Source organism: Giraffa tippelskirchi, chromosome 7, assembly GCF_054371585.1.
Source record: "Giraffa tippelskirchi isolate mGirTip1 chromosome 7, T2T-mGirTip1v1.2.pri, whole genome shotgun sequence".
Classification (NCBI taxonomy): Eukaryota; Metazoa; Chordata; class Mammalia; order Artiodactyla; family Giraffidae; genus Giraffa; species Giraffa tippelskirchi.
The window spans coordinates 139,683,251-139,708,545 of NC_137281.1; the positions used below are offsets into that span (position 1 = coordinate 139,683,251).

Below are 25,295 nucleotides of genomic sequence, written 5' to 3' on the forward strand. Positions count from 1 at the left end.
AGTCTTCAGACTCCATTATGTGCTGCTGTCCTCTTTTGCTTTTCCTTTTGCCAGCAACAACCTGTCTCATTACTTTACAGTAGGCATTGATTTCTCATAGTGTTAAGTCTTTCAACTGTGATATTTTACTTCAAGACTGTTGAAATATTTTACTTCAGGACTGTTGTTGGCTGTTACAGGTTCTTTGTATTTTCACCAAAAATTTTGCTTGGATTGCATCTATCAATCAATTTAGGGAGAATTGACATCTTGTTTTTTTTAACTGAGGTATAGTTGACTTACAATACATAAGTTTTAGGTGTACAATATAGTGATTCGCAGTTTTTCAAGATTATACTCTATTTGTAGTTATTATAAAGTATTGGCTATATTCCCTGGCTGTACAATATATTCTTGTAGCTTATTTTTTTTGTTTTTGCTTTGGGTTTTTTTTTCACTTTGTTTTGCTTATTGATTTTTTAACATCTCACTTATGTGAAGACTTTTGGTCATCAACCTGGTACTGTATATCTCTGTTTATTTAGGTCTTCTCTACTTTCTCTCAGTGGTCTTCTGCAGTTGTCTTGTACATCTTTCATCACACTCATTTCTAGGTATTTGGTGCTTTTTGATACTCTTACAAATAATATATATTTAAAAAATTTTATTACCTGTTTCTTTTAATAAGTTATGTTCATCATTTTCCCCAAAACATCAAATTGAAATTTTATAAAAGAAAATATATTCATAACCTTGTCACCTAAACAAGTCTTCATTTCCCAAGCGTTTGAGTCCTTTTGTTTTAATGTTTTTAATTATTGAAAAGATGTAATATAGAAAATTTATGAATGAGAGAAAAAAATTACACAAATCCTAAAGAACTTTCAGTTTTACATATTACTTTTCCATCATTCTCTCTTAGTTTCTGCACTTTAAAATATTATTGTAGTGATAGAATACACACCATTTTGTAATGTTAAATATAAACTGAGGCATTTAAAAAAAAATGAGTTTATTTGAGAAAAAAATCGATTCAAATAGGGCAGCACCAAGCCAGAAGTGAGTAAGAGCTCTCATTCCACTGACAGGTGCTAGGCGAAAGACTTTTATAGAGAAGTTATTCTTGCTGTTTAGTTACTAAGTAGTGTCTGACTCTTTTGTGACCCCACGAACCACAGCCCACCAGGCTCCTCTGTCCATGGGATTTCTCAGGCAAGAATACTGGTGTGGGTTGCCATTTCCTTCTCCAGGGGATCTTCCTGACATAGAGATCCAACCCACGTCTCTGGATTCTTTGCCACTGAGCCACCAGGGAAGCCTTTATAGAGAAAAGGTGGAAGCAAAACAAGGAAATCATCTGATTGGCTATAGCATAAGGTTGCAGTAGTTGGAAAGCCTGGTTGGGCATTTGTGATTGGTTGTCCTTAGGTTTAGATTTCTTAACCTGGAGGCATTTATAGGTTTTTCGGTTTGCTTATGTAGGCAGCAAAGGCATTAGAATCACCTCAGTGTAATTAATTTAACAATAATTAAAAATGAATGTTTTGGCAAACATTTTCCATATTTCTATAGAATTTATAACTATGTTTAAAATAGCTACATAAAGTTCCAGCCTGTTAATCTACCATAACTTACTTCGTATCCCCCTGTTGTTTTCCTGCTGAGTGAAAATGGCTAGTAACTATTTCAGATAAGGAAGAAAGACAGTGGAAAAATATAGACAACTAGAAAAGAAAGGGAATATTTCACAGAAATAGAAGGAAACCTGCAGAAACAGATGTAGTATAGAAAGCAGAGGGGTTTTTTCCCTTGGGGTCATATCTCCACCTTGTGGCGCTTTTGGGTAGTAACACTTAATGTTTTCGATTTAAATCAAAGAACACACTGGCCTTTTTTGGGGGGCGGGGGGAGGTTTCTCTCCCCTTGAAACATCAAGAGACTACTATATCCTTGAAAACTGGTCCCATAACTTCATGGGAAATAGATGGGGAAACAGTGGAAACAGTGTCAGACTTTATTTTTTTGGGCTCCAAAATCACTGCTGATGGTGATTGCAGCCATGAAATTAAAAGACGCTTACTCCTTGGAAGGAAGGTTATGGCCAACCTAGATAGCATATTTAAAAGCAGAGACATTACTTTGCCAACAAAAGTCCGTCTAGTCAAGGCTATGGTTTTTCCAGTGGTCATGTATGGATGTGAGAGTTGGACGGTGAAGAAAGCTGAGCGCCGAAGAATTGATGCTTTTGAATTGTGGTGTTGGAGAAGACTCTTGAGAGTCCCTTGGACTGCAAAGATATCCAATCAATCCATCCTAAAAGAGATCAATCCTGGGTGTTCATTGGAAGGTCTGATGTTGAAGCTGAAACTCCAATACTTTGGCCACCTCATGCGAAGAGTTGACTCATTGGAAAAGACCCTAATGCTGGGTAGGATTGGGGGCGGAAGGAGAAGGAGACAACAGAGGATGAGGTGGTTGGATGGCATAACCGACTCGATGGACGTGGGTTTAGGTAAACTCCGGGAGTTGGTGATGGACAGAGTGGCCTGGCATGCTGCAATTCATGGGGTCGCAGAGAGTCGGACACAACTGAGCGACTGAACTGAACTGAACTGATATCCTTGAACACTGAAGAGTTTTAAATGGAATAAACCAAATGTGGAGAAGTTTAGTTAAAATGATGGATCTAGTTTGAAGGACATAGGCTTGAGAAACAGGTTCAGTTAGACCATTATATTCTCAGCTCGATTTCAAGTGATGGGTACCAATAACTTCTTTACGTGATTCTGATGAAGCCACCACTATTTAGCCTAGAAAGTTAAGTTACCTTCATGTGAAAATGATTCTGAAGATTTAAAAGAAAATGTGAAAAAAAAAAAAGGCTGGTTAAAGAAAGCCTTACCATTCAAAGTGTGGTAGGTAGAGCAGCTGCATGGACATCACCTAAGAGTGTGTGAGAAATGCAGATTCTTGGGTTTCACCATAGATCTGTGTGTGTGTGTGTGTGTGTGTGTGTGCGTGCGTGCACTCAGTTGTGTCCCACTCTTTTTCGACCTCATGGACTGTAGCTCGCCAGGCTCCTCTGTCCATGGAATTCTCCAGGCAAGAATACTAGAGTGGGTTGCCTTTTCCTCCTCCAGGGGATCTTCCCAACCTGGGGATTGAACCCATGTCTCCTGTATGTCCTTATTGGCCAGCTGATTCTTTACCACTGTGCCACCTGGGAAGCCTCCCCCTACCCCTCAATAGGCCTACAGACTCAGAATCTGAGCTTAACAAGATTCTAGGTGATCTGCTTACACATTAAAGTTTGAGAAGCACTGAAAGATCTAACTCCTCATACTTGATTCTCTATCTAGACTGCATATTAGAACCACCTGGGGAGCTTTCAAAACTCTGTTGTCTGGGTCCATCTCTGATAACTAATGAGTGGTGGGGGAGGGAGGATAGGGACTTGAGTATTTCTTTAAAAGGTCCCTAGGCTCAGCTGCCAGGGTCGAAAACTGTTGGGAAGAAATCTTTTCCTCTGCCAGTTTAGGTTCAAGTGACTGGTGGCTTGCAAATTAACTGACGATAGACTAACAGGAGGAAAGGAAGTTGCTCAGTAAGAGTAACTCACTGAATAGCCAGAGTAAAGCTACATACACCAGCTTAACAAAAGAAATGGGTAGGGTATGGAAAATTCTGTTTGGCTTTTTGATGCCAATAGGCAGTCAGTTCCCTCTTTGGTATTAAAGGTCATTTAACAGGAATGATTTTCCCAATCAGGAAAATCCCTCAGTGGGATGAAGGGTGGGACTCAATGGCAGCTGTGTTTTCAGGAGTCTCTGCTTAAGGGTTTTTTTTAATGTTCTTTTTATGGCTCATATCAGATATTATTAAAATAATTTTCATACTACTTTGGTGGGCTTTTCATCCTTTTTTTTTTAAACCACACAATCCCTCTTTTAAATTCTATTTGTTTATTCATTTATATTTGGCTGCTCTGGGTCTTCCTGCTGCTCTTGGGGCAAGCGGGAGCTACTCTCTAGTTGTGGTACACAGGCTTCTCCCTGCGGTGGGTTCTCAATGCTTGTGGAGCCCAGGCTCTAGGGTGCAGGCCCAGTACCGGCGTGAGGGCTTAGTTGCCCCATGGCATGTGGAATCTTCCTGGAACAGGGATTGAACTTGAGTCCCCTGCATGGGCAGGGGATTCTTAACCACTGGACCACCAGGGAAGTCCCTATTCATCCTTTTAGAACTATCATTCTAGTACCACCATTCTGTTACTCCATATTATATAATATATATTATATATATGTTACTCTAGTACACCATCCTCCTCCTCACCCAGGCTTAAAACCTCTCCTCTGTTGCCCCAATCGGCAACTCAGTACCCTGTATTTCATTTGCTCCGTACTTTTAACCTCTGTCCCTCACCTCCCTGACTGCACTGGGTGACAAAGTTCTCCCCAATACATATTCTCTACCACATTACCTTATGTTATTTACCACACATGTTTTATTTATCATGCAGATCAATACCTGCAATTCTCTGTCTCAAGGAGAGCTTGGACTCTTTATCACTGTACCCTCAGATCCTAAAACACTACCTGATAAATAGTGGGAGCCCAAATATTTATTGACTCTCTCCCTCCACTTTCATCACTAATGTTCCAAACACCCTACAGATTCCTCCTGGAAAATCCTTAAGCTAAGCTTGAATGCCAGTTCCATGAATTCTTCTCTGCCCCATAGAAGAATGATAATTCCATCTTCAGAACTTTCATAGCGTAAAGAGACATAACTTCTTTTAATTTTTTTAAGCTTTTTATTTTGCATTGGGGTATAGCCAATTAACAATGTTGTGATAGTTTTGGGTGAACAATGAAGGGACTCAGCCATACATATACATGTATCCAATCTCCCCCAAACTCCCCTTCTATCCAGGCTGCCATATAACATTGAGAAGAGTTCCATGTGCTATACAGTAGGTCCTTGTTGGTTATCCATTTTAAGCATGGCAGTGTGTACAGAGACGTGACTTCTTTATGTCATGACTTCTTTATTCAAACTCACTTATGATAAATAACAAGGTTTTACTGGATAGCATAGGAAACTATAGTCGATATTTTATAATAACCTATACTGGGAAAGAATATGAAAATATATATTATATATACTATATGTAATATACTATATATATGTGTGTGTGTGTGTAATCTGAATCATTTTGCTATACACCAGAATCCAACACAACATTGTACATTAATTATACTTCAATTTAAAAAGACACTTACATATGTCATTTAGTATCTATTTATTCAATAGAAATTTATTGAACACCCCTCCTGTACCAGGCACTGTGTTAAATGATAGTAAGACATCATTCAGGCTCTCAAAGAAGCTGCTCTCCAGGAGAAAGAGATAATCCTCTATATAGGTAATTGTAAGTCAGAGGCTGCAGTGAACCATGGGAGGGGTAATCAACACTCCTAATCTGACTTGGTTTTGGATTTTGCTTTTGACCACTTACTCTGTGACCCTGAGCAAATGACTTCACCTTACCAAGTCTTGGTTTCCATATCTTAAATGGAGATAATACCAGTGCCTACTTCACTACACTGTGACGAAAATTTAAATAACACTTGTAGCATGTTGAGCGGGTATCTAGTATATAGTAATCATTCAATAATGTTAGCTAGTACTATCATGTCTAACTCAGCGTTGGAGGGTCTGGAAAGGCTTCCTTGAAGAAATGACTTCAAACTGAAAACCTGAAGAATGAGAAGGAATTAAGTAAGGGAAGGGAGGGAGGAAGGGAGGGAAAGCAAGTAAGGTCCTAAACAGAACAGTAAAGTGCAAAGGGCTTGAAGGTTGTAGCGTAGAATCTGAACAAAGGACAAAGTGTTCTGGTGGCCTTTGCAGCCCCAGCCTCTGCTGGCACTAAAAGAGATTTCACACCTAAATTTCATTTGGCCTTTGATGACAGCTGTTGGTCTGTTTTTACTTCTTTATCACTGATCAAGGCTAAAAGTAAACCCCCCCTCTGTGTTGTGGGGGTGAGGGTGGGGGGGGAGTGATGAGTATGTGAGGGGCTCAGGCACCTCCCTCCACACAGGACTACTGGTTGGGCAGGCAATGAGACCAGTCATCTACTCCTATGTCCCCTCTTCTATTCCCCTCACTTTGGGCTTTCTACTGAACCCCGGAATCCCCACTGCATGGTAAGCAGACTGTTAGGTCTTACCCTCCTTAGAACTCATCCTCTGCTTCTTTACCTTTATTGTATGAATTCTCCCAGCTCCAGGATGGAAAAGCAAGAAAGAAGGGACCACATTTTCCCAACTCCCTAATGCAGATTCAGAAACATTAATCCTCTGCCTTTCTGTCAAAATTCTTTTTCTGAAGTTTATGCTCTTCAACAATGCCCCTGACATCTGACCCCCACCTACCAACATGACCCAAGTCCCCGTGTTTCCTCTGCTCTGGACATTTGGGCTATATAGGCATTCTTGTTCTTCTGACCCACAAATCGGTTTCAACTTAGGGCTATTGATCTTGCTGTTCCTGTAAGCCTGAAAGCCTCTTTTCCTAGAACTTGTTACGGTAGCTCCCTATCATTCAGGTCTTTGGCTCAAATGTCAGTTTGGAGAGGCCTTTCTTGACACTTCTCTCTAAAACAGTACATTTGGTTCCATTACTCTGCATTATTTTCTCCATACCATTTACTGCCATCTGAAATTATGTATCTGTGTGTGTGTTCAGTCACTAAGTCATGACCGACTCTTTGCAATCCCATGGACTGCAGCACGCCAGGCTTTCCTGTCCTTCACTATCTCCCAGGAGCTTGCTCAATTATGTATCTGCTTGATTGTTTTCCCCACTAGAATATAAGTACTGGGAGTGATGAGATTTTATTTGTCATTGTCAATAGCACATAGAACAATTTTTTTTTTTGGACGTTAAATATTGACAATATTTAAATGTGTTAAATATTGACAATAAATGAATACATGAATAGTTTAACTAAGAGGCTCTAAACTTTAGAGTCGGGCTTCGCAGGTGGTTCAGTGGTAAAGAATCTGCCTGCCAATGCAGGAAATGCAGGAGACTCGGGTTTGATCCCTGGATTTGGAAGATTCCTTGGAAGAGGTAATGGTAACACACTCCAGTATTCTTGCCTGGAAAATCCCATGGACAGAGGAGCCTGGTGGGCTATAGTCCATGGGGTTTCAAAGAGTCAGACACGACTGAGTGAGTATACACACAGACTTTAGAGTCAAAAGGTATGGTCAATGAGCTCAGCCCTTTGGAAATTTCCACTTACCATATCAGAGCCATAGACCAAGGACCATGAATAAGGGCTTCATACAAGTCTGTAAGTTTTATTCATTACCAACCTCCTGTTATGTGCCAAGCACTGTACTCTGGAAAGGATCAAATGATGAACAGAAAGAGTCATGGATCCTGCCTTTTGAGAATTTGCAATTTAGTCCTCTCTGAGTTCCCTTGGATTTGTAGTAAACAGTGGTGTGCTGGAGACTGCTTTTAGCCACCTGTTGGAAAGATCTGCTGGAGCCGGAAATGGTGACCTGCTCCAGTACGGTTGCTTGGAAAATTCCATGGCCAGAGGAACCTGATGGGCTACAGTCTCCATGGGGCTGCAGAAAGTTGTACATGACTGAGCGACTAAGCATACACAAGACCCTATTGTCAAATTTTCAGGAATTTTGCAAGCCAGTTGTTAAACGTTGCCATCGTTAAAAGTCAGATTATATAAACTTACAAGTAAATCATGATAAAAACAGAGATATACTCAAAACTTTATGCCTAATTATTTTACTATATCTTACTTTTTTATGCTCTTGAGGTTATTTATGGTGATTGTATACATATAGTGAAAATATTTTATAATGAGCACATTTTCCCAGTTTCATGTTCAGTGACATCACAATGGTAGCTTGAAATGATAGCCCTTGTGGAGTATTTACACCAGGGAGATCTCCCAACACCATCATCAGGTCTTACCTACTGACCACCCCCACCTATCACCCCCAACACACACTCCCAGCACCTATCAAGGGATAGAGTATGTGTTGGCAGCCAGTGAACTGTGGAGGCAGAATCTCTATGTCCTTCTACAAAGGAAGAAGAAAAAGAGAACCAGCTGGTTTGGACCTGAGGAAAGGTCCAAGAGCTATGCTATAAAGGAGTATTACAAGTTTTAAAATAAATTTCTAAAATTTAATTCATTCTTTTATGTAATTTTAGAATATTATCATTAATTGCTTATTTTGAAAATAAATGCCTATTTTGGAAATAAAAGCAGACCTGTTATTTGAACTTTGGGTTTTAAAGAAATGAATTATAAAATATTTCAGATATATAAAATTAATAATTTTGAAGTATAATAGTGATATAACAATCAGTATACTATTTACTCCCCTGATGTATAGTATTGTGGAACTAGTAATTTACCTCTGAGTAAACTGTAGGTGGTGGAAGACCAGTGAAAGTGACATGCAGGATTCATGTAATACTTTAGAAGATCAATCTGGTGACTCACAGTAGGTGCTCATGAGCTGAGGTTTCCAGGAAAGCCTGAGGTAATCTGTGACAGTATCAACTTCTAAAAACATAACAAGGGGGGAAAAATGGATGTGTCAATGAGCAAGAAACACTCACTTAGATAATTACAAAGATCTGCTCAAGTGTGACAGATCAGTGACTCCCTGACCACAGCCCTGTCCAGGCTCCACACGCCCCCACCCTGGAGAACTTGTTTAAAACCCAGGCCGTTGGCGCCCTATCCCCAGAGTTACTTAGCCAATAACGTTTGGGGGTCAGACTCAGTAATTTGCATTTCTGCCAAGCATGCAAATACTGACCCTGCTGATCTGGGACCACACTTTCAAAACCACTGCCTCACGGTAATACTCTGCTTATTTTGCTAAGGCTTCAAAGACACCTCTTTCTAAACCAGCAGGGGGAGACAGGTGTAAAATTTACCCTTTAAAAATAAAACTGCCTTAGGAATTCCCTGGTGGTCCAGTGGGAAAGACTCCGTGTTTTCACTGACAACAACCGGATGGATCCCTGGTCCCCTGGTCGGGGGAACTACGATCCCTTACAAGCCCCCGCAACACAGCCAAAAAACAAACAAAACCTGCCTTATAGTACTAAAGCTCCTTGGAATTACGACATTGCCATGGAGACTTCTGAAATATTTTATAGAGCAGCATGTAAGTTGGCATCAGGTGAAAAAATTTTCAGGTATTTATATAAAAATTTATTTTTGATAGGACTAACATCCAGATTCCTGTAAGTCATTCCTTACAAGTCATTCCTTAAGACACTAGTCATGGTTAAGGGTTTGAAATCTAGAGTCAGGTAGTTACCACTTACAAGCTTCTTGACTTTGGAAAAGTAAATATCTTCTCTAATCCTGTTTCCACGACTTTTTTTTTTTTAATATTTATGTTTATTTATTTATTTGACTGGGCAGGGTCTTAGTTGCAGCATGTCGGATCTATTTCCCTGACCAGGGATCGAACCCTGGGCCCCCTGCATTGAGAGCATGGAGCCTTAGCCACTGGACCACCAGGGAAGTCCCTGTTTCCACGACTTTAAAATAGTCCCTACTTTATGGAATTGTTAGAGGGCTAAAAGTTCTTAGAACTTACGTCGGTTATTAAAATATTACTATTACAACTTTAAGTAGTCAGCTCTTTAGCCTCCCTAAAGTTGAGAAGTAGTTCAGATACGTTGCTATGCTTGTTTTTTAATAACTGGTACTCCCGTTATTCCGGAGAAGGCAATGGCAACCCACTCCAGTACTCTTGCCTGGAAAATCCCATGGACGGAGGAGCCTAGTAGGCTGCAGTCTATGGGGTCGCTAGGGGTCCGCTAGGGGTCGGACACGACTGAGCGGCTTCACTTTCACTTTTCACTTTCATGCATTGGAGAAGGAAATGGCAACCCACTCCAGTATTCTTGCCTGGAGAATCGCAGGGACGGGGGAGCCCGGTGGGCTGCCGTCTATGGGGTCGCACAGAGTCGGACACGACTGAAGCGACTTAGCAGCAGCAGCACTCCCGTTATTCAGATGAAGAACTGAAAACGCCTAGAAGGTAATTTATAAATCCTAACCTAACCTTCACATCCAAAATATCTAAAATAGGTGGGTTATTATTATTAACAGGCCCGGCCCGGAGAGCTCTAATCTGTATTGGATCTCCTAGCTTTTGACGGCCAAAGGGCGGTATAAGCACGTTTCCTGGGCCTTGAGCTCTGAGATGAAACGGAGCCGATGAACACTAGGTTGGTCTCAGCCAGGCACTCACGTGGGGTTGGACCAAGTCCAGCCCCAGCCAGCTCTTCCGTAGAATTGGCATCTGCCAGGCGTGCATTTGTGCGAAGAGAGTCACGTACGAGCCTACGTACGTGTTGGTTCGCGTGTTCCGCCGAGTTCGCGAATTTGGGGGTTGGGGGGGCGGCCGCTTCCCGCCAAGGGACACACCTCTCCGGAACCGCCCTCTTATTGGCCAGGCCCCCGATCTTGGCCATGTGGCGGCAGGGGCATGTCCTTGGCCCGAGAGCCCGGACCCGAGCCAAGTGACATCAGCGAGAGCAGGGGCACGGAGCAACAGTGGGCGGGGCCTGCAGGAAGGTGTGCCGGGGGCCGGCCGGGGGCGAGGCGGCGGGGGCCTGGGCGGGGCGGGGCGGGCGGCGGTGACGTCACGGGGCGGGGCGGCGCGGCTCGCGCGCCGGTAGGCTTTAAGCGCTGCGGGCAGCGGCGCTCACCGCAGGGTGTGAGCCACACGCAGCGGACCTGTGGGTCTGCTACTTCCTGCGCTGCCCATCATGTCCCTGAGGAGCCACCTCTCGCGTCTCTTCCGGACGCAAGTGCGCTCCGTCCCGAAGAAGTCTGTCCACTCCGTGGCTGTCATTGGAGCCCCATTCTCGCAGGGACAGGTGAGGACTGGGACTTGGCACTTTGGGGCAGGGTTCCCCTTCCCTCAACCCGCCCCCCGTACTTACTTGAGCCCCGAGGAAAATCGGGACCGGTGGAAAGAACGAGGAGGCGAGAAGAGGATGGGGAGAAACGGAGAGGGGGATGAGGTGGTGGATTCCCGCGATTGGGCGCCAGGAGAGCACGTGGGATTCCCCCCCCACCCCCCCGTAGAAGATGGGAAAGGAGGGGGGCGAATGGAGGGCACGCTGTTTGCAAGGCGGACAGGGGGTAGCGGCCTGTCTTCGGGTGGGTGGGTGGGTGTCTTCGGCCTCCCCTCCGAGGAGCGAGGAAGGGGTGGGTTCCGCTCGGGGTGATGGAGGAGAGGAAAGACGGGAGAGGATTTCACAGAGGGGCTGGAGGAGGAGAAACCGAGAAGAATTTTCCACCGGGAGGTGGAAAATCGAGGGCGGAGAGGCTAAAGAGAGCGACTGAGGATTTAAGCCTCCAGGGTCTATTCTCAGAATGAGCGTTCACTGGAAAGGAAGTCGGCGCCTGTCTCTCCAGCGGCGGGAAGACTGAAGGGGCTGTTTTGTCCTCTCTTCAATGAAGGAAACCTGCAGTCATGGCGAGCTCACTGATGGAGAAGCCAGGGCTCAGCCCAGGCCGGCGACGCACAGATTCTGACTTGGCTCAGCCTCTTTCCCTGTCTTATCTCCGCCTGCCCTTCCCAACACCGAGGGGCTTGGGAGGTTGATTTGAATCCAGTGGTGGTTGTCTCTCTCCGACTCCCCTCCAAATGTTTGAAATGACCAGAACTCAGATGAAAAGAATAAAAGGAAGGGCTGATGCTGCTACAGGTTTCCAGAGGGATCTGCTGGAAACTAAGAATACCATTGCAGACTTCTGTATTTTTTGTGAACTAAAATGGTCTTATTTTCAGTCATCTTCCCTCACATCTAGCTCTAATTTAACTTACAGAAAAGAAAAGGAGTGGAATATGGTCCTGCTGCTGTAAGAGAAGCTGGCTTGATGAAAAGGCTTTCGGATCTGGGTGAGTGGCTGGATTTTAGAAGTCTGAAGGCTGTTAATAGGCCAGTTCAGAGTCTTATTTTCTTATATCCTGGAACTGCACGATGTGCTTGGAAAGCGCTTCCCATCCTCCCTTGGATTTCACCTGCAGCTTAAGATCCATGGAGGAGTCTCCAGGCAAAGTCTTCTTGCAATAAAGAGTGGTTGGGGAAGGCAAAGAGGTGGAGTGAGGCAGGACCTGGAACAAGCGCTGGTGACTGCAAAGTGGTGCTGAGGATGCTGGCTCCCGCTCTCACTGGACAGTCAACCTTTCCTTGAAATTCCAGTTCCCCTAACTCAGTCAGAGGTCCTTCTGATTCATCCGTCTAACCAGTTTCCTGTCTTCAAGTCATTTGTTTCCTCCTTAGTTTTAAGAACTTGCTATGGCTGTAAGCCGAGACTTAGATCTGTGTTCTCCAAACTTCCCTGGTTATGAAAATAACTTGGTTTACTTGTCAGAAACAGAGATTCCTTGGCTTCACTGAGAACGAATCTGATTTACTGGCTCTGAAGTGGGACCCAGGCATGTGCATTTTCACAGACAACCCAGATAATCAGGAGTAATATTGCTGTCTTGTAATCAGGATAGTGTTCTAAACATACAGAACCAGAAGTAAATCCCACCCACAGATATATGCCATTTATCTAGTAATGGAAAAGCTTTTTAGTAACGGCACCAAATTCCAATACCCTTATGGTAGGAAGCTTCTTATATCGAGCTCAAATGTTTCTAGCTGCTATTGAAGGCCATTTCCTCTGTTATATTAGGACCATTCACATATCTCTTCTGGAGCTATAAAGTGCAAAAGGCGTGGCAGTAGGGAACTATAGGTCCTGGAGACAGTAATACAGAGGCTAGGTGGACTACAAATCCCCTCCCCATGCTTGCTTAGAAATCTCTGCTGATCATTGAGTCCATTCCAGGGGTGGGTCATCTCCCTCTAAAACAGGATTAATGAACTCTCCGAAATCACCTTGAATTGAGGGGCCCTTCGTACACCTCTGGCCTACATACGGACATGGTGTCTTGGTTTGAATATTGAAAACTTCTCTGTTAAATAATAAAGAACCCTACTGAAGAAGGAACTATAATTGATCACTTTAATAACTTTCCAACTTTACCACCAAAGATGAGAGAGAAGATTTACTCTTCATGTGTCAACAAGTTACCTGATGGGAGGAGATTGTCCCCCTCTTCCCGCTTATAAATGAAGATGTGTGTACTTAGTCGATCAGTCATGTCTGACTTTTTGTGACCCCATGTACTGTAGCCCACCAGGCTCCTCTGTCCACGGGCATTCTCCAGGAAAGAATAATGGAGTGGATTGTCATGCCCTCCTCCAGGGGATCTTCCCAACTCAGGGATTGAACCCAGGTCTCCCGCATTGCAGGCAGATTCTTTACTGTCTGATCCACCAGGGAAGCCCATAAATGAAGATACTGCCTCTTTGAATCAGCTGTACATTCTTTCTTTTTAAAAGTGTCGTTTATACTGAGGAAAGCAATTTCTGCTAATTGCTAATTTTTTAATACTGGGTAAACCTGCAGCCCATCTGATAAACTGAGCCTAGATTTGCTAAAATTGCCTGCTCATTCTATTCTGCCTTAAAAGATTCCTGACTGGGATCAATTGTAAGTTCTTACAGGGGAGGTTAGTAATACCCAGCTGCTGCTGCTGAATGAGGGGGAGGGGAACTTTTATAGCAGCTTCTCTTGCTCACGCTTTGTAGACCTTCTTTCTGGCCGCAGAGCCTGGTATTTTTCCACTCCAACCTGGGGAAGCCATTCTCCCTAAAAATTCCACTCGCTCAAAAACTTCTTGTGTAAATCTCCAACCTAAAGTGATGATGAAGCTTCAGTTTATTTGGTCTCCCTTTTAATTTTTTCCAAATAATTTAAATTTTACACTTTATGTCCTTACCCTGTAGCTGATTGGCAGCCCGGTATTACAAGCAGTCTGAAATAGGATCTCATTGCATATTAATAAGATCGTGGCACTCAGCATATTTCCAGCATGTGGTTTTGGCTAATCTCCAGGAAGATGCTGGAGAAAAGTACCAAGAGAAGTTTTAAATGGCACTATCCTGAAACCGTACCAAATAAGCAGCTTGAGTCAAATTTCAAGGGAGAGAAGACCCATGGAAAGGTAGCTCACAGATCCCTTTGTTCCTTGCCTTCTGCTCTGATGTCACAGGCTGCTGGTGTTGCCATGGCATCAGTTAAACTTCCTGTTCCCTTGAATGAATGTATTTGATTTTGTCTGGGTTGGTTTGTTCTTTTCCCTGGGCTTAGTTAGGCCATTCAGTGGTTCCTCTCTTGGGTGACCACTTTAGTATATAAAGAGAGCCTGAGAGAAATGAAGAAGTAATTTCTCTTGCAAGGCTTAGGGGCAGGGCCATTGCTCCTGATTCTAGTTAGGGCTTATGATCATGGTAATTTGCGCTCTTTCCTCCAGAAGGGGAATGAATGTTCTGTGGGTGAGATAGTTGTAAACTGAGACTAGCAGTTTGAGGTGTCTGTTATTGTAATTATGGTAATTTGACCCATCTGTGGTAAGAAATGACAGCAGCCACTGAAACGACAGCCTAAATGAACCGTGCTCCCGAGATCAGCTGAGGGTTCTGGAGTTCAGGAAGCCATTGATCCCTTCAACTAGGCGAGGGACATTTATGCTTTTGTCCCATTTGGTGCTCCATTGGAGAGCAGGGCAGGTTGAGACCTAAGCATCTGGTTTGCTTCAGCAAGAACCAATAGAGAGCCTGAAATAGTTTAAACGTAGATATGAGAGCTGTTTGTTTGGGGCAGATTGCTATGTGAGTGCAGGCGTCTGTGTGTGCTTTCAGTGTTTGGTAGAGAATGGTAGCCATCACACGTTTAGTTGTATGATAGTGATGCTTCAGCCTGGCTCCCATCCCACCATTGTAGTGAAACTACCCCGAGTAAGCTCACTGGTTTGTCAGCCTCTTTTTTGCTGGACCTCTCTACTATACACCACTTTATTCCTGAAATATCCTGTAAGCCAAGACACTGCTGTCTCCTGAGCCTTCTCCCCATTGCCTGGTCCTTCCTGGACTCCTTTGTGGATCCTCCTTTTCTTCCCAACTCTCAAGTGCTCACGTCCCCCGTGTTCCTCCAGCGTTCTTCTGAGTAGCTTCATCTCACTGTCACAGATGTCTCAAACTCAACAGGATGGAAACAAAATTCATTACCTCCCTCCCCAGTTTGGTCCTTGGTAGGGGAACTAAGATCCCACATGCTTTGTGGCCAAAAAAAAAAAACAACACCATAAAACAAAAACAACATTGTAGCAAACTCAATAAAGATTTGTAAAAAAGTCTGCATAAAAATAAAAAGATCCTACATATCACTGTGAAGGTTGACAATCCCACAAGCTGCACCTAAGACCCAGTGGAGAAACATAATTTTTTTTTAAAAGAGAATATTCAAAAAAAGATCCTTTATAATTTGACCCTCAACTACCTCTTCAGACTTCTCTCCATCCACATTCCACTTCATTTTGGTTGTAACTAGGGTTGTGGACACTTGACCTCGGCTCTACCAATAGAAACACCCATCCTAAACCTTGTCTTGATATTCTAGATGGAGCAGTAAAGATTTCATTCTGTGAGGGGCCGTGGTGGCGGCAGTTCCAGCAGTAGCTTCTGTCCGTGGGGTCAGGCATGCAAACTGCAGTGCTTCCTACCTGCTAGTAGTGGAGTTGACAACTGCAGTAGTATCTTCACTGGACAAACCTGCATTGGAAAGACAGAGGCTTAACCACTGGACCACCAGGGAAGTCCCAAGCCTAAAACTTGAAAATGTCATCAAGTTCTACGCATGCCTGACTGTGGTAAACAGACCTACCTTAGTGTGTTAACAGTGACTTAATAATAATTTCACTTTCAGTGAAAGTATCTTAAGCATGGTGGAGGTTATAGGAGTACATATATTTGCCAAAACTCATTGCACTTAAAATGTCAACTAACATAAAGTCTGCATCAAAGCTGTTTAAACATTTCTAGGTTTATTCTTTTTTTCTTTTCATACTGTGCATGGGGTCCTCAAGGCAAGAATACTGAGGTGGTTTGCCATTCTCTTCTTCAGTGGAGAGCCAGCTCATTGGAAAAGACCCTGATGCTGGGGAAGATTGAGGGCAGGAGGAGGAGGGGTCGACAGAGGATGAGTTGGTTGGATGGCATCACCGACTCAATAGACACGAGTTTGAGCAAACTCCAGGAGATAGTGAAGGACAGGGAAGTCTGGCATGCTGCAGCCTACGTGGTCACAAAGAGTTGTACGTGACTTAGTGACTGAACAATAGGTTTATTTTTAGGATCAGCTTTTAGTCACTAAAAACTATAACAAGTTTACTAATTTGCATTGTGACAGTCTGCAGGTGTTAGTCACTTAGTCGTGTCTAACTCTTTGTGACCCCATGGACCGCAGCCCACAAGGCTCCTCTGTCCATGGAATTTTCCAGGCAAGAATACTGGAGTGGGTAGCCATTCCCTTCTCCAGAGGACCTTCCTGACCCAGAGAAAGAACCCTGGTCTCCTGCACTGCAGGCAGATTCTTTACCATCTGAGCCACCAGGGATGCCCACGATTTCAATAATTTTTATATTCAAAAAATTTGAGCACTACTAAGCTTTAGGTACTAGAAATATAATAGTGAACAAAACAGAAATACCTGTTATCATGGAACTCTCATTCTAATGAGGGGTGGTTGGAAGCTGATATAATTAAAACATACAGTATGTCAGATGTAATGACATAAAAAAATAAATGAATGTAAGGGATGGGAGATGAGGTAAGCATTGCAGATGTAGGTAGGAGGCTTCACTGAGAAGGGGTCGTGTGAGCAGACCTTTGGGAGATAAGGAAAGGAACCATTGTGCATATCTGAAAGAAAAGTATTTTAGGAAGAAGGTAAGTGCAGTAAGTGAAGTACAAAGACCCTGAGATAGAAAGGTGCCTGGAATGTTGAGGGAACAAAAAGCTACTCCTAAGGTCCTTCCAGTGGTTGTCTTGTGGAAAGAGGAGGGCCTTTCTACACTCATCTCCAGTTTTTCAAGAAAAGCCAGAAATCTGGGTTCTTATAGGAGATTTAAGAAAAATGTGATATTCATAAAATGGAATATTGAGTCACAAAAAGGAATGAATTGGCAGTTCATGCTGCAAAATGGATAAACTCTGAAAGCATGATGCTGAGTGAAAGAAGGAAGAAGACCACATATTGTATAAATCCTTTTATATGAAATGTCCAGAGCAGGCAAATCTATATAGAAAATGATTAGTGGTTCCCAGGGACTCAGGGGAGAGAGAGTGGGGAGTGAGTGCTAATGGGTCCTGGTTTCTTTTTGGAGTGTGTTAAGTTTTTCTGGAATTAGTAATTTGCTAATGTCTTGGCAAAAGCACACATCACTGATGAGCTTGAATATAGACAAATCTATTATAGGCATTACTGGGTGGGATTTGGCAAATTTTAATATAACTGTATCTTTCCTGCTTAGAAAAAGGCAGCACAGAATTTAACTTACATCTTATATTTCAAAGTTGTTTGATATCTAACCTTTATTATGTTCTAGGCACTGTGATAGGCTTTTGCTCTTATGGGATCCTTAATCTTAAGAGCAAATTATGACATTAGGATGGCTAGCATCAAAAATAAAGAACAGTTGTTGGTGAGGATGTGGAGCTATTGGAACCCTTGTGCACTGTTGGTAGGAATAGAAAATCATTCAGGTACTGTGGAAAACAGTATGGCATTTTCTCAAAGTTAAAAATAGTTAATAGATGATCTACAAATTCTACTCTGGGCACATATTCAAAGGAATTGAAAAACAGGGTTTCTAAGAGATGTTTGTATACCCATATTCATAGCAGCATGCTTCATAATAGCCAAAAGGTGGAAGCAACCAAGCGTCCCTTAATGGACGAATGGATAAACAAAATACGGTACAAACATACAACAGAAAATTAGCCTTAAAAAGGAAATTGATGTATGCTACAACATGGTGAACCTTGAGCATTATGTTAAGTGATATAAACCAGTTGCAAAAAGACATACTGTATGATTCCATTTATGAGGTGCCTGGAGTAGTCAGATTCATAGGGGCAAAGTAGAATGGTGGCTCAGGGACTGGAAGAAGAAGGAATGGAGAGAGATGGTTTAGAATCTCAGGTACAGAATCTCAGGTTTACAAGAAAGAGTTCTGGAGATGAATGGTGGTGATCGTTACCTAGCAATGTGAATGTACTTAATACCCCTTGAAAGTGATTAAGATGGTTATTTTTATGTGTATTTTACCATAATTTAAATTTATGTGTATTTTACCACAGTTTAAAATTTAAAAATGAATGAGAATATACTAAGAACAAGGAAGTTCACTTGAGGTTGTAACTTCTTAGGGACATAATAATGCTGTATGTTTGAAAATTTTTCAACTTGTTATTTAGCACATTGTTCTATAAATAAAAGCTGAGAATGGAAAAAAAAAAAAATGTATGGCCTGAAGGTCATACGGTCAGCAGTAGAAGTAGTTGAGAGCTTCACAACTTGGCATATACAACCCAGCCCCTCAGTTGGGGCAGTGAGCTGCTTTCTTGGTTCATCATGGCTGAATAAGCTGAGTGGCACCATCATAAAGGTATGGTCTCCAGCTTCTTCTGAAATTCTTGTATTTCTCATGATGGCTATTTCAAACCTACCCACAATTCTCCTGTTTTTCCAGCTCAAGTATGAACTCACTTAACTTCTAGCTCTTCTCCCCATCACCCTCCCAATTAGTTGTATTGACAAAGATGCTATGATACTCTCCTTAGAGGATGAGGTATCCAGTCCTTCCTGTATAGGCAGGTACAATTGCATGTGATGAAAGTCCCAAATAACAGTGCTTTAAGAAAAACAGTTCACTCTCCAAGAAATAGAGTCTAGAGAGAAGTCAGAGCTGGTTTGGAGGCCCAGTTCCTGGACATTCAGACCTAGATTCTTATCTTGCTGCATTGCTCTATCTAATAGTCCCTTAAGGCTGTGGCCTCGTTTCTGGTGGCAGGATGAGAGAATGAACCAAGAAGCGGGCAGAGGGAGAACCTGCACTTTCCCTTAAGGGAAGTTCCCAGGACATTGCTGGAGGATGCCTCTGCTTATCCTCTTGGCCCCAGCATGTCGCATGCCACAGCCAGTTGGAAAGGAAGATGTTGAATTTAGTCTATTCTAGGGGGTCATGCCTCAGCTATTAATAAAATTCTTTCTGGAGGAAGGGAAGAGCAGATACTGGACAAGTGATTCTCGGCCATGCCATCTCCCTGTGGTCTAGAGCCTGTCCCTTTCTACTTCCCGAGTGTCCTTGTTCCAGCACTTAGCCCTTCTTCTTGTTTCTCAGCACCTCTCTACTAACCTGTCCCTTCAATAATTCAGTGCAAATCTTACCCACCTCCCACCCCTTGTCTGCCAAATGTAGCCTTCCAGCTCTTGTCCAGATATTTTGCTTCTCTTCAGAGCCGCTGTCTTGGCTTCCCCACTCCCTTTTTACACATCTCTTTGCTATAACCTGGTGTCCTGGGCCATCACTGCAATGAAACTGATTTTGCTAAGGTCTCTGACCTCCTACTTTCTAATACAGTGGATTCTGCAACATTCACATTTGACACTATTAACCATGCCTTCCTTATTGAAACTGACACCACCTTCTTATGCTTTTAATTCTTCGGGTTTCTTTGCTATATTCTCCGCCACCTACATGTTGGTGTTCCTCAAGGGTTTTGCCCTTGATCCTCTTGCTTTATGCTGCCGTGGTTGGCAGTTTGTCCATTTCCATGTCCTTCCTGGTACTTGTACATTGATACCTCCAGAGCTTTATCTCCAACACTTAAAATTCCCTTTCCTTCCAGCTCCAAACTTATATACCAGCTGGCTTCTGTGTATCGTAACTTTTTTATTATGGAAGTGTTCAAACATAAGAAAAGTAGAGATGGTAACATAATGAATTTGATGTCTATTACCTAGCACCAATTATCCATACCTGGCAATGTTTCTTATCCCACCTCTGTACCTTTTGAAGCAAATAACAGACATATTTTTTCATCTGCAAATATTTCATTGTATTTCTTCAAAATTCGAGAAAGCTTTAAAATTAACTACAATACTTTATTGCATCTAAAATAAGTTAGTATCAAATACAGAGTATCAGGGAAATATAATTTAAAAGAATTTCTCAACTGAGAACCTGTCCACAAAGGTGATAGAGAAGGAAAACAGTTTATTATTGAATAAGCATTAAATCAGGCAATCTGCTGAAAAATTACAAAGATAAAGAAATCTTACTCTTTTCTATAGTCAAGCAGGTGCAGTACAATCCATGTTTTCAAGATTAATAACTAGTCCTTCAGTTAGAAGACTTTGATAGTTGACCTTATGTCACAGGGCTTCCCAGGCGGCACTAGTGGTAAAGAACCCACCTGCCAATGCAGGAGACAGAAGAGACTCAGGTTCGACCCCTGGGTCAGGCGGGTTCAATCCCTGGGTCAGGAAGATCCTCTGGAAGAGGGCATGGCAACCCATTCCAGTATTCTTGCCTGGAGAATCCCATGGATAGAGCAGCCTGGTGGGCTCCAATCCATGGGATTGCAAAGAGTTAGACATGACTGAGTCGACTTAGCATGCACATAGTTATATCACATGTTCAGTTCAGTTCAGTTGCTCAGCCGTGGCCAGCTCTTTTCGACCCCATGAACCGCAGCACGCCAAGCCTCCCTGTCCATCACCAACTCCCGGAGTTTACCCGAACTCATGTCCATTGAGTCAGTGATGCCATCCAGCCATCTCATCCTCTGCCATCCCCTTCTCCTCCTGCTCTCAACTTTTCCCAGCATCAAGGTCTTTTCAAATGAGTCAGCTCTTCGCATCAGGTGGCTAAAGTATTGGAGTTTCAGCTTCAGCATCAGTCCTTCCAATGAATATTGAGGACTGATTAGGATGGACTGGTTGGATCTCCTTGCAGTTCAAGGGACTCTCAAGGGTCTTCTCCAACACCACAGTTCAAAAGCATCAATTCTTCGGTGCTCATCTTTCTTTACAGTCCACCTTTCACATCCATACATGACTACTGGAAAAAATATCACATGTAGCTCATCCTAACTTTATCATGGAACTTGGAGGGACTACTTTAGTTGACTGGCTTTATCTGGAGGGGAAATAAACGTCTCACATCTTAACGTGGGAGGTAGCTTTTTGGCAAATTGAAGCAAGGAGCCCACCATCCACGCCCTTAGAACTGGGAGGTTGAGACCCTAGATGTTTGCATTTCAAAAAAGTGGTTCCCAGCTCCTTGAGGAAACATTCCTAGGTTATGAGGCCTATTGAATCGTAAAGATTACTTGCATGTGAAAAGGACGGAGAAAGAAATTCTGAAACACAGGGAGGGGAAAAGTCTACCCTAATTTTCAACAGGGATAATTAAGTCTATTTTCAATTAGTATCTGTCTTTACACAGTTAACGTTCACAGTGCCCAGTTGATTTACACTTGTGGTTGATCTGTAGAGGAAACTAGGTCATTTGTCTGTAGAATCTCTCAGCTTGGATTTTGCAGATGGCATCCTTGTAGCATTCTGTGACATGTTCTTTGTTCTCTGTATTTCCTGTCAACTGGTTGCTGAATTTAGATTCTTGGTCAAATTCAGGTCCAGCTTTTTGGTTTTTTTCCTGGCAGTTCTGCTTCTTGTGCTCAGTCACATATGACTCTTTGTGGGCCCATGGACTGTAGCCCAACAGACTCCTCTGCCCGTGGAATTTTCCAGGCAAGAATACTGGAGTAGGTTGCCATTTCTTTCTCCAGGGGATCTTCCCAACCCAGGGATCAAACCCAGGTCTCCTGCATTGCAGGCAGATTCTTTACCATCTGAGCCACCAGGTGACATGTTTTCATTCAAAGTGATGTCATCACTCACTGAATACTCATTGAGCCTTTAACTTGTTGAATTGAGCCATTAACTCATTCCTGTGTATGATCAACAGGATAGTCTCTAACACCCCAATGTCAGTGCATCCAAAACTGAACTTACCATCATCTCCACCCCCTTTTCCTGGGCTTTCTTATCTCTGGTGGTAGCAGAGCCAGAAAGCTGGAGGGCAAACCCTTTCTCCTCCATAGCCCTCTTAAGTATTGCTGGCATCTTGTCAGTTCTCTCCCACCGCCTTGTCTTTATAGCCCCTCTGGCGGCTGCTCTTCTGCAGGCCAGGCAGTTTTCCAGAGGCCACCAGATCTACAGTGCAGATTTGATCTGTCACCTCCGGACTTGAACCTTAGTAGCTCCTACTGCATATAGGACCTGAACCCTGCCTCTTCCCGCCTCATCTCTCTGCAGTCATCCCTGATGGTCCCTGGGCATTGTTGTGCAGGGCTGAAGGCATTATGTGCCTTTTCTGCTTGGCAAGCCTTTCTCCTTTTATTCCTGGCTAAAACTTTCAAGATTCAGATACTGACTCTTCTGAGATGCCCTCTTGGCTCATCCTGGGTCTGAGTCAGCACCTGCTCATGACTCTTCCCATCACAACCTATGTATGACGGCATCATCACAATTAGCACCGGTCTGTGCTTCCCCCGCCTGTCTTCTGACCAGGCTGTGAGTGCCCTGAAGGCTGCAGCCAGGTGCACAGTCAGCATATAGTCAGCTTTTGTTGAAGGAAGAAATGGGGCGAAGCATTCTAGCTATCTTCTGGAACTTCATGCCCATCGTGACCCATGGGATTTTCCCGGATCTTTCTCTCAAAATGGTTTGCTCCTCAGAAGTCCCCTGGTTTCCCAGATTTTAAAAATGTATGACAATAAATAATATATCAAATTGATATATTACTATCAGATTATATATTTTAATCTATATATCTGTCATGTATCAAATTGTTTAATTCTTACAAGGTGTTGGGCTACCAGTTGAATGAACTTAGTCACGCTAAGTGTTGGTAAGCAGCAACGGCCAGTTTTTGCCTCCTTTTTTGAAACTTGGTTTTAATCTAGAACCTGAGTATCCAATGATTGCTTCAAGTAAGGTTGACCTCTAGTTGCTTTAGACAGAAGTGGCATTGTTCCTTTCATATCCAAGACAGTACCGTTCAGAGGCCTAGAACCTAAGGGATTACTGTGGTTAGTTTAAATAACTTAGTCCTTGAATAAATTTACTTGTCCTCTCTATTAATGAGCAAGCTCTCCTGGTAGGGAAGGTGTATTCCTGTAATAGATGTAGTACTGCTAAGATTTGATGAGAAGATAGAAAGCATCTTTCTGGCTTCCTCCTCTATCCCAAGAAACCAGAATTACAGAATAGGAAAAGAAGTAGAAAATACCTTCCTGTGTAACTGAGAACTGAGTCACAGTGGGGTGTGGCATTGCGGTTAGGGCTTTTGGAGAATTGGTGTCCCAAGTGAAATTGGCCGTGCCTTTATATTCTTTTATAGGGAAGGTAGAAAATTTGAACTATGAGAGCTGGACTCCTTAGGAGCCATTGTGATTAGAAATCAATGGGCCTGTGTGTATTTGCTACTGCTCACCGAAAACTCTTGTTCTTCTCAAAATGGCATAATCATATTACAAACAAGTTTTGGGAAGTCTTAAATTACACCATCTGTTGAGAAAAGGGTAGGGTGGAGAGAAAAACCACAAAGATGCCTCATCCAGTTGAGCTAATACAATGTGACCCTTAGTGTGTGTAGGCTCTTCCTTGTTACCTTATTTTAACTAACGACTGTGTGAGGGTGGGACACACTTAGAGACTGAACTTGGTTAGAGATCTTGACTCTTCCGGGGAGTCAGGGGCCAGAGGACAGCGATTCTTTCCTTTGCATCTGTTGTGACCACATGAGCCACCCTGGCCACCTGGTCTCCATGCACTGTGCTTTCGAATAGTGTGTAATGTGGTCGGTCTGGTTTGTTGAGGTTCCCTGGGAAACTCAACGGGATGCTAGCCCAGGTCTGGGGCAGGGAGCTACACATCTGGACTGGTTCACTGGCAGAGCCTTAGTCCTTCCTGGAACAAGGTGAAGCATCAAGAATTTAAAAAAGAAAAAAGACCACATATTCTGAAGAGCACTATTTTAGCCCCAGGGATAGTCGCTATCTCTTTCTGTGGTTAGATATTGAAGTAGCTTGAGGTCTTCTCAGCATGTTAACAACAGATCTTTTTCTCAGAGAAGGTTAACAGTCTTGTTTGGAATGAGGGAAAGTGGTTATGTTGCAGTGACTTGTGAAGCCAGAGGAACCTTCCTCTTCTCTCTGCCCCTGCCTGTGCTGGAATCAGGTTGCCATCAGTCCGCTGAAGATCTGAAGATTTGCCCGAGAAAGCTGAGCTGGCTGGCTCACTGTGGTCTAGAAGTGCCTGGAGGGTTGACATGAGTTGGGTACAGAGGGGCATACATTACTAAGCCTGTTCTCAGCAGGTGATGCCCTGTTCTCCTTCGGCAAGAAGTTCAGATGTAGCTGGAAAACCAATTAGCAGGAAACAATATAAATATGAATATAATATAATATAAATATAAATGGTGTTGAAAGTCATCTCTTGTTACATGTCTTGAGCCAAACTTTCGAGCTTGTTTTGTGTTGGGGTTTTTTTACTCCAGGATCACAGTCATGCACAGGCATCTAGTAACACCACGTCTGTATCAGCTGATCTTGAGGTTAAGTCCGGTATGTGTTAGATGGACATGTCTGAAGTGACCAGCCTGGATGCCGGGATTAACCTTCCATCCTCGAGCCCCCTGGGCCACTCTCCCTGGCGTTCCTCAACTGTGGTCTTAGAGTAGCATTGTAACTGTTTTCAATAAGTTGGTCTTCCAGGTACAACTTTGAGGTTCTAAGAATTAGCAGATGCTTTCCTTTTAAAATACCAGGAATTCCCTTTCTGTGGGATGAAATCTGCCATGTACAATACATGAATCTGTAACCTTAAGAGCCACCAGTGTTCTCTTGGCACCAAATGAGAACTCAGAGTCTTCATTTTTCTGCACGTTTCACTGACTCATTATTCCTGACAAATCATAAGCACTCATCCTATTCAAGGACAGTTCAAAAGACTGTACACTAATGGACTCTCGGGCTTCCCAGGTGGCTCATCTGCCTGCCAAGCAGGAGACATGGGTTCAATCCCTGGGTCCAGAAGATTCCCTGGAGACGAAATGGCAGTCCACTCCAGTATTCTTGCCTGGGGAGTCCTGGACAGAGGAGCCTGGCAGGTTATAGCCCATGGGGTCGCTAAGAGTTGGACATGATTTAGCGACTGAACAATAGTGCAACAACAATAGACTCTTAGCTTTTCTCCAAGT

At 43.1% G+C, this 25,295-nt stretch overlaps 1 protein-coding gene and 1 long non-coding RNA gene across 3 annotated transcripts in view; one reads left to right on the forward strand and one right to left on the reverse strand.

Annotated features, from left to right (window-relative positions):
- Positions 1 to 7,321: 7,321 nt before the first annotated feature.
- Positions 7,322 to 14,162, reverse strand: LOC145514762 (uncharacterized). The gene is made up of 4 exons (XR_014060441.1): positions 13,905 to 14,162; positions 13,646 to 13,819; positions 8,440 to 8,590; positions 7,322 to 7,622 (listed from the first exon to the last, which is right to left on the reverse strand). It is a non-coding gene; the product is annotated as an uncharacterized LOC145514762 (long non-coding RNA).
- The window catches only part of ARG2 (arginase 2), a 32,881-nt gene continuing 18,351 nt past the window's right edge, over positions 10,766 to 25,295 (forward strand). For both annotated transcript variants that reach the window (XM_081513472.1, XM_081513473.1), the window contains exons 1-2: positions 10,766 to 10,935; positions 11,894 to 11,966. In XM_081513472.1, coding sequence (XP_081369598.1) covers positions 10,825 to 10,935; positions 11,894 to 11,966 — 184 coding nt within the window. In that variant the 5' untranslated portion in view covers positions 10,766 to 10,824. The remainder of the gene's footprint in view (positions 10,936 to 11,893; positions 11,967 to 25,295) is intronic.